Here is a 9,977-nt window from a genome sequence, read left to right as displayed (position 1 = left end):
TATATATATATATATATATATATATATATATATATATATATATATATATATATATATATATATATACACATACACATATTCCATATGCTTATGTACAGTTACATTTTTAACAGATTTTTTTTAAGTATATTCTTACATTAATTAAATGTTTTACTATTGGAAATATTTTGGGCAGTTATGCCTAAAAATTATATCCTACAATGTAAAATAAATTTCCATGCAAAAAAATTGTAACGCTTTTTGCATGGAAATTTGGGGTCAATTAGAACGCTAGGGAGGTTAAAAAAAATCTCACTAATGTCTCTCTAAACATATTTAGAATTGTCCACCCCACAAATCCTTTAGTGTTTTTTTTGCTGGACTTTGTTTGCCAAAGCAACCCTTGCTGTGCCCCCCAAAACAATAAAAGCAATTCAATAATCTATTGATATCTATGATAAGCTTATATATAATAAATATATAATATATAATAAATATAATAAATAGATAGCAAGTTTTCCTCACCACGCCGGCTATAAGCTGCTGAAAGAACGTCTGTGCATCCTGCTCCGACATGCCCACATCTGGCTCTAGAACACATCACAAACCAAGCACAATATTTACCTAAAAAATGAATTCACAAGTACAATTTTTTTCCTAAAAAAGCCTAGGACAAGTTTGCAAAATCTCTTGTCACGTTTGATATCATTAGAGACTAAGTGTTTCTATCTAAAAATAAATCCTCACAGCACACTTAAGGAAACAGATCAGCAAGACAAGCAACAAGTAGAGGTTTTAAATACCATTTCACACAATGATAACATTGCCCACGTAAACACAACATGCATTTCTGGAAAAAACAAAAAAAAAAAACTACAGATCACAATTTTGCAAGAATGGAGGAGAAATGCCCACTAACTCGATGAACCCTTTTATAACTGGACAAACGTTTCCATTTGCAACACATGCTAAAATGTGCATTTTTGGATTATATATGTACTTCATATCCCAATGTATTAAACTTTTATTCTGTAAGTTCTCTGCTTTTAGGAAAGACAGTAGTTGCATATTTCGCAGTCAAGGGGTAATACCTAGTGCACTTGTTCCCATGCTACATTCAAACTGAATGTAGCAACATGTCTTCTAAACACAGCTGCTCTCTGGGATTATTAAAAACTGCATATATAAACTGTTGTGTATAATAAATGTCCAGATTACATCCTCCATTAGCATCCCGGTCATCTCACGCACTCTCATACAGACCGTTCTACAAAATATTCTGAAGATAGAAGAGAAGGCTGAACGTTCACTCTTTGATGTTGTTTCTCACAGTCATCAGTATTTAGATGATTTAACATGATCTATGCATCTGCAAACAGTGTACACAAATAAAAACACACAGCTGTTGTTCACATAACAGAACATCAGTACACTATTTCTTCCACCACAGCTATGTATATGAAAATTTCTGTGTACTGTGCTTGACAAAAGACTAAATGAGCACCTACCAATTCTGTCGAAGAGTTCACCTCCCCTGCAGTATTCCAGAAACAGATACTGAATGTTGCCTTCTTTGCGGTGTCCATAGAACTTGACAATATTGGCGTGGCTAAGCATTTTATTGATACAGATCTCTTTTTTAATGTTCTCTGGACAATCAGCTGCTCGTTTCATATCCACAATCTTTACTGCCACTGCCTCATCGGTCTTCCTGTTCACAGCCAGCTGTACTCTGGACAAAAAAGAATTTCAAATCTTAGGAGCACCATAGAGAAGTAGAACCATACTAGAACCATAGAAAACTATCAACTGCCCTCTCCTTCCTTTTTGTGAAGATATATGCAACTAAAGCTGTAGACCAGTTCACCTGCGATCACCACTTCTGGTTGTGGGGGACCACTGATCCTGCAAGTACAAAGTGTTCCCTTGCAACGAGATCATGTTATTGTGAAGTGGACACCTGAAGGACTGAACCCCCCCCCCCCCCCCAAAGCTCTGTAGACTCCGCAGTATCACATTATTATTATTTTTTTTTTCCTTTTTTAGAATACTAGCAGTCAGATGAGATGGGAGTTACATTACCATTTTACTGGAGATCAGCAATAAAACACATTTTTTTAAAATCCGCCAGCTTAATAAATACATTTTTTACGGTACTTATCCATGATACCCAGAAACCTAATCCTCCTCCAAACAAAAATACCTGCTTTAACAAATGCTTTTTTTATCTGGTAACAGAATTGTGCCCCAAACACTAATACTTACTCTCCATAGGCTCCCTCTCCTAGTGTCTGTACCAGATCCCAGTCCTCGACAAATGGAATAGCCATGATTTAAATCACTCATTTAGTGTCGATTCACTGTAGAAAAAAAAAACAACAATACTTGCTTAATGTTTCATATAAATAAAAATCTTGTCACTTAATGTTACATATAAATAAAAATACTGTCACAAGTGATAAACCCTGGATAAAGAAAATACGAAAACGTGACAAACTATAGCAATGAGACAATTTGTTACAGTAATTTTCACTAGGCTAAAAGTCACAAAGTAGGACCTATGGGAATAAATAATACTTACCTGTCCTGCAGATTGGTATTTTCCAAAGGAGAAAGGATTGGAGGAACATCTTCATAACAGACACAATTCCAGGTCTCACAAAGCAACCAAAAATAGATATGGAATTTTTAAGACAGGATTTCCCCCCAGGCCCTTTTAGCTGGGCGCACCACCCGGCACTTTCCAGAGTTGGGTCACAACACAGAAGCTGCCACCCACCTTAAAAAAATTCTGGATTAAACACCGGGCAGGTTAATTTAAATATTTCTTTCTATATTTGATAACATAGAATATTGGGATGTAACTGTTATTTTTCACAATATGAACACATATAACTAATGTAATGATTCTTATGATGGTTTCTTCTGCTATCCCCTACATAACACAGTAGTGATCAGCAAAAATAACCACAGATTACCATGGGTCTTGCAGGTATCAAGCACTCTCAGATGTGTTGAAAATAAAGCTACGCACACACTTCCAATTATTATCGTTGGAAAACGAACGACGAACGTTCATGCACGATATATACGAACGATCGTATAGCACCGATCCTGCACATAGAGTTAACGACACGATCGTTCGTAGATATTGTACACACAATAGATACGATCGTTTGAGCGATAGAGGAACTATGTGCACGACAGGAAAGTGAACGGATGTTCGTTCATCACGCATGCTCTGAACATGGACGATCAACGAACGACCGTACACACGAACGATGTTCAACGATCGTCGTCCAATCCAATCCGTCGGTCCGGTCGTTCGTTTCCAGCGACTTTCCTCGTTCGTCGGCGTCGTTGGTTACTTTTTTACGAACGATTTTTTGCCCAATCGATCGTTCGTCGTTCGATTGGAACGATAAAAATTGGAAGTGTGTACGCACCTTTAACCTCCTCCTAGTAAACAAAGCAAGGATCAGATTAGAAAAAAAAAACACAAAACACAAAACAGAGCCAGGGGAGTAGAATCCCTTTTCCTTTAAGAGGTCCTGCATTGCAACATGCACTACAGTACAAACAAGAGTTATGGAACTTGTTGATTTTACAGCACAATTGTTATACTAAACAACATTTTAAAAGTTTTTTTTTCATACTGCTGAACAAATAAATAGGAGACTGCAGCAGACCAGTTGTCAGTCACGCCTCGGCACACTGGAACATATTTATTATAATTCTAAGAATGGTTTTTAGGTAAAAAGTTGATATTGGTTGGAAGTGTCAGGCAGGGCTGAAAAATCATATGACTGGCATTACACCAGCACTCTTCTTACATTGGAAAGTCTATTTCTGCCTTCAGCATTGTTTATCTGTGATTTGGAAGCGTGATCTGACAGCAGTAAGGAAGTGCTCCAACCCTCTAATAATAAAATGTATTACAGGTAGTTCCTGGGTTAAGGACATCTGACATACCGAAGCCTCCTGAACGGGGCTTCCCTGCTCACTGTGTGCAGAACGGAGGCTTGAAGGGGGGAGGGGTGTCGGTTTGCATAACTTGCAGTGGAAATCTTTTGCTAAACACAGTTGAAGTTTTGGGTGATCTTAAGGACTGAGCTCTTTCTGCAAGCTCCTCTTTAATGACCAAGACAAGCTGTGGTTGTTTCTTTTTGCATATCAAAGCGGAGCTTGCACCAGAAGTTATTGAATGTCTAGGCTCCATAAAGATTTTTCTTTGCTTTGTTTGCGATTACCTTACAGTGAGGATTTTATACGGTAACTGACACCATGCTGCCTAATAATAGGTTGAGACAAACATCTGTCCTAAATGCATTAATTAAAATAATGTACCTGTTCCGACTTACATACAAATTCAAGAACAAACCTACAGTCCCTATCTCGTATGTAACCCAGGGACTACCTGTACTTGCATGTGCAAAGCCAGCATTAATACTGTAGGACAGCAGGTTGTTCTTAGTACCCATTTCATTCAATGGGCATTAAAAAAAGGTATATGTATATAGTGGGCGCTTCCCAGGCTCTACCAAGCCTGGTATGTCAATTAACATAATTAGGAGAAATGAGAGTGGAACTTTTTGGTATAAAGATTAGTTCATATTTACGTCAAATAGTCAGTAAATACTTACTGACTATGCTTCGGAACTGTTTTTTTCATCAAAGATTAGACGGAGCCAAACAATAAGTATTTTCAAGAGAAGCATCTTCCATTTGTCCCATTTTACAAATGTAACTAAGCCCAGCTAAACGTATGCAGAAGGTTAGAAAGCAAACTTTCAAACTGCATTTTCAAAAAGTTTTGATGGTGTTAATGCAACCCATTGTTCCTCTCCTGAATACTTCCAGAGGTCTGGTGCCAAGTCCTTATAGGAGTCTGTGGGGACTTCCCATGCACCAGCAGGAGGACTGAAGAGGACAGGCTTGCACTGGTAAATACTGGCACAACCCCAAAGGACTCAGTTCATCTATAACAGTGGTCGACAACCTTTCCGACCTCACAGACCACTAAATTCATCATTTTAAATCTCACGGACCATTAATATGAATTTTTAAAAAAAGATAAATACATTTATAAAATAATCCTAATGGTGCTGACAAGGACTGTGGCGAGGCTCTGATTCATTGATCAGCTCACGGTTAAGTGAAGTATTACTATTGTTATTATTATCATTGGTTGCATTATCTTTGGTATTACTAAAGAAATACAAAATATTTGTTTACTTTTTCTCCCTCATTATGGGTTTATTTCGTTTGAATCTAAGACCAAACAAGAAATGAGCGTTATCAAAGACAAACTATTTGATGCCATTAAATATAACAGTTAAAGAAATACACAGCTAAGACCACGCTTACTTAATAGAGCATCTGAGAAATAAACAAATAAAATAAAACAATCGGATGATAAATCGGATGAGAATCGGTATTGGTGGAGCGGGGTGACGGGGTGTAATGGTGGAAACAATACTGAAGCGTACGGCTCGGCAGTGGTTGCCTCATACAACCTAATACTACACTGACGTCACGCTGCGCCTCCCTTGTTTTTCTGTCTCTAGTACAGTTCGTAAATTTAGCGCAATATTAGGGCGAAAACTGTCATTGAGATAATAAGGTGTCATTAGAATATTAGTTTTGTTTTAATATTAATAAAACAAAAACTGCAAATGTCCAAATTTTTCTGTGGACCACTGGCTGGCAACTACTGCTCTATAAAGTGTTCCTGAGCACATGTAAACAATAACATCACATTACAAGCACCCCGATCAAACTTTCAGGTGCTGGAAATAGTAAACTGCAGGTGTTTGGAGCTGGAACAGCATCCAAAAGTTACTTGCCTAGGTTACTTAAAATGGGACTAAAGTCCCACTTAGAACTTTTTGAGAGTCAGACAGGAGATGTCCCTACTGCAATAACTTTTCTTACCTGCGTTTTGGCAAACCAGCTGTCAGATTTTGCACATGTGCAGCTCAGCATTGGTTGCCAAGGAAACTCCATGTTCCCTTGCACATGTTGGGAAGGAATTCCCTAGTGCCTAGGCGGCAGTTATATCATCCGGATCATCATGGCCAGACGAAGATCACCTTTGAGAAGTAAAGAAGGAAGATGGCACAGGGATAGGAATATGATCACAGGTTTGGCTTTGCTTTAAGCCTAGAAATGTAGTAAGCTACAGCTATAACGCCATGCTTCCCTGCATAGGGTAGGGAAAAAGAGGGAAGAGCAGCAGCACCTCTGGTTACAGAGGAACGGGCAGGTACAAAGGTCTAAAATGGCACTTCTCCTGTAGGGGGCACCCTAAGCAATTCACCTGTGCCTAGAAGCTGCAGGTAAGCCATAGCTATTGGACCACAATTGTACATATCGTATGGGAGAAAGGAGTGGAGTGGCTTTGATTACAAAGAGGAAAGCAAGAGTTTAGGTCCAGAATGGCACACCTCCACTAGGGGGCACCCTAAGCAACTCACCTGTGCCTAGAAACAGCAGGTAAGTCGGAGCTAGAGCACCATGCTTTCCAGAATTTGGTATGGGAGGAAGAGGTGCAGGCAGAAGTGAAGGTCCAGAATAGCACATCTGCACTAAGAGGCATCCTAAGCAACTCAACAGTGCCTACTCCCCAACAGGTGTGCAGTGCTACAATGAAACACCTCCACTAGGGGGCACTATAATTTACCCACCTATGCCTATGAGCTATAATACCACACACGTTCCTGCTAATGTTAGCAGAGCAATGGCTTTGTTTACAAAGAACCAGGCAGGTGTGCAGGTCCAGAATGGCACCCCTCCACTAGAGGGCACCCTAACCAACTCACCTGTGCAAAGAAACAACAGGTAAGTTATGGCTGTACCACCACAATAGAATGAAAGAGAGCAGAAGGTGTGCAGCACCACAAAAAAACCCCTCCACTAGGGGACACTATAAGCAACTCACCTGTGCAAAGAAACAGCAGGTAAGGTATTGCTGTAGCACCGTGATTTCCTGCATATGATAGGATGAAGGAGGATGGAGAGCAGGTGTGCAGTGACACAATTAAACCCCTCCACTAGGGGGTACCACCCTCTATGCCTAGAAACAGCAGGCGAGCTATAACAGCACACTTTTCTGCAAATGTATTTCTGTAGCACTATAATTTCCTGCATATGATAGGAGGAAGGGGAGCAGCAGTACGGGAGAACGAAGGGTGCAGGCAGGAGTGAAGGTCCAGAATAGAACATCGCCACTAGGAGGCATCCTAAGCAACTCACCTGTGCCTACTCCCCAGCAGGTGTGTAGTGCCACAATGAAACCCCTCCACTAGGGGGCACTATAGGCAGCCCACCTATGCATAGAAACAGCAGGTGAGCTATATTACCACACCTTCCTGCAAATGTTAGGAGAGCAATGGCTTTGTTTACAAAGAACCAGACAGGAGTGCAGGTTCAGAATAGCACCCCTCCACTAGGGGGCACCATAAGCAACTCACCAGTGCAAAGAAACCACAGGTAAGTTATGGCTGTAGCACTGCGATTTCCTGCATATGATAGGTTAAAGGAGGATGGGGAGCAGGTGTGCATCCCCACAATTAAACCCCTCCACTAGGGGGCACCCTAAGCAACCCCACCTATGCCTAGAAACAGCAGGAGCGCTATAATAGCACACCCTCCTGCAAATGTTAGGGGTCAATGTTTACAAAGATCCATTATAGCACCCCTCCATTAGAGGGCACCCTAAGCAACTCACTAATGTCCATTACCCCTAGTAATAGCCCTGAGTATGTAATGTAAGCCTACCTGGGTCCGTTATGAGGCCTACATATTACGAGTTAGTAAACACAGCAGAAAATCGTACAATCATATCGCATTGTGTCTGGTAGGTTGTACAGTGACCCCCGCACAGCAAATTTCAGGTACTTTTACTCCAACAGACAAAAAATGAGAAGGCGACCTACACCTGAGATACCGGTACACACACCGTATACACACAGCTGTACGGAGACAGGTTCGCTTTGGCCTGGTTGGCACTCGTGGTACAACCCGCTTCGTATTGGCACAGCCACTGTTCATACCATAGCCACCCCTGGCCTTCCCCTGTCACACTCACCTCACCCTCATTACACCCGGCCTGGGTGACGTTTTTCCACAGCTTCGCTCTCTGCCGGTTTTCCCGCCCATTCGGCTTCGAAGGCTTCGCGCGATGACGTCATCACGTCGCCACTCACGCTGGCGCGGGTCCTTGGGCGCGTGCTCGTGCGTGTGCGCGCCTCTGTAAAAGTCATGCAGTGTGTATTGAACAGGATCGGTTGTCATGGGGGGTCACCAGATGGGGGGGTTCGTTTTAAAGGTTTAGGGCAACTCAATTCATAGCTTAACCTCGTGGGCGGTTCATTTATGTCTGGATTTATATGAACAAAAACAGTACATTGTTTTTCATGTAATGCCAGTAATTCTTCGATATAACTCCGAAATATGTCCAAAATTTAATAAATTTTAAAATATCTGGTAAAACAATTGTGCATAAAAATACTGAAACCTGTATTATAACTGTACAGTAGCATATATAATATAATAATATTAATATATCATGATTCCATTGTATTGAATCCAATACAAAATAATTTGAAATTACCGCTGCGCTCCCGCGCGCACTGACGCATGCACCGATGTCACCGGGAACTCCAAGGGAACGTCAATGCACTCGCCGGAGGATGGGTTGTTGGAAGAGGATGGGATCCAACTGGCAGGACGCCGATGGGACTAGGTAAGTGTTTATTTCTTACTTTTTTAGCTACTCCACGTGTGGCTCGGGGTTACCACTTTCAGTTGTTTTTTTTTTTACCCAGAGCCACACTGGGGCTTACGGCTCAAGGAGTTTAAGATGGCTTGTTGTAATCATAGAATTCATCCCCCAAAAAACAATCTGGCTTTTTGGTAGCACTGGAAATATTACTGCGCATCCCAGCAAAAGTTCATAATTATGCAAGAATGGAGGCTTTGCAATGGGTTAGAGCCCCTTCCTGCAAGATTTCTAGCTTTTGCCAAAAGTGAGGCGATCAGAGCCCCCAGAAACATTGGCGGCCAGGGCATGTTGGGGTGATTATTTTCTCTTTGAGTACAAACTACACAAATGCCATTAGGGCTGGGGGGGGGAAGCAGGGAAGGAATGAAGAGAACCTGTCTTTACAGGTCTATGTAAGAATCGGAGCATTTCACACAGCATTGTGTCCTGAGAAATGCATAAGATGCCCCAGGTTTTAGGTGTATCTAAATGGTGAAACAGTGAAGGGGAAGGTGGGGTAAAATGGGTTAATAAAGGATCAAAACATATTTTTGAAACTGTAAAACAAGCATACAGGCAAGAATTTGCCACTTAAAGTGAACATGATTTCAGTTTTATTGCTTTCTTATTAAAGTGTTAAAAAGTAGAGACCTCAAAATCCCTTTTTACGCCCCATAAAAACGAATTCAATGCCAGGGCTTGGTGTGAAAGGATAACTTCATCTTCAGTTCACACTGTATGCCCCCATTCTAGTGTGACCCCCCTATGCAGGACTTATCTTTGTTCCGTTTCTAGTGATCTTCCCTGCAGTCCTGACTAAAAGTGTCTCTGTTAGGTCTTCTTCATCCTGCCCATGCTCACCTTCACCCTATGCATCCCTATGAGGAGCCATGGCGGCTTTCAGCCATGCATAGCACTTCTAATAGAAATAAATGGGGCCATGGTGCATTTATTAGGGGCAACTGTACTATTTATTATTATTATTATTATTATTATTAATAATAATAATAATAATAAACAGGATTTATATAGCGTCAACATAATACGCAGCACTGTACATTTAATAGGGGTTGCAAATGACAGACAAATACAGACAGTGATACAGGAGAAGGGGAGGACCCTGCCCAGAAGAGCTTACAATCTAGGAGGTAGGGGAAGTATCAGACAAGGAGTGTTGACAGTTTAAAAAGACAGAAGATGGGTAGGTGAGTTTGAAAAAATGGGTTTTGAGTGC

At 41.0% G+C, this 9,977-nt stretch overlaps 1 protein-coding gene across 3 annotated transcripts in view; it reads right to left on the bottom strand.

Annotated features, from left to right (window-relative positions):
• The window catches only part of CHEK1 (checkpoint kinase 1), a 16,081-nt gene extending 7,890 nt beyond the window's left edge, over nucleotides 1-8,191 (bottom strand). The window contains exons 1-4 of one of the 3 annotated variants that reach the window (XM_072426117.1): nucleotides 8,069-8,191; nucleotides 2,245-2,339; nucleotides 1,488-1,711; nucleotides 505-569 (exon numbers count right to left, since the gene is read on the bottom strand). In XM_072426117.1, coding sequence (XP_072282218.1) covers nucleotides 505-569; nucleotides 1,488-1,711; nucleotides 2,245-2,309 — 354 coding nt within the window. In that variant the 5' untranslated portion in view covers nucleotides 2,310-2,339; nucleotides 8,069-8,191. Of the gene's footprint in view, nucleotides 1-504; nucleotides 570-1,487; nucleotides 1,712-2,244; nucleotides 2,340-7,916; nucleotides 7,940-8,068 lie in introns of those variants that run through there. The other 2 variants (XM_072426118.1, XM_072426119.1) reach the window with 2 other exon arrangements.
• Between the last annotated feature and the right edge of the window lie 1,786 nt (nucleotides 8,192-9,977).

This window comes from Pyxicephalus adspersus, chromosome 11 (genome assembly GCF_032062135.1).
Source record: "Pyxicephalus adspersus chromosome 11, UCB_Pads_2.0, whole genome shotgun sequence".
In the NCBI taxonomy this organism is placed as follows: domain Eukaryota; kingdom Metazoa; phylum Chordata; class Amphibia; order Anura; family Pyxicephalidae; genus Pyxicephalus; species Pyxicephalus adspersus.
The sequence above is the reverse complement of the archived record's forward strand: the minus strand, read 5'-3'. Positions and strand labels throughout refer to the sequence as shown.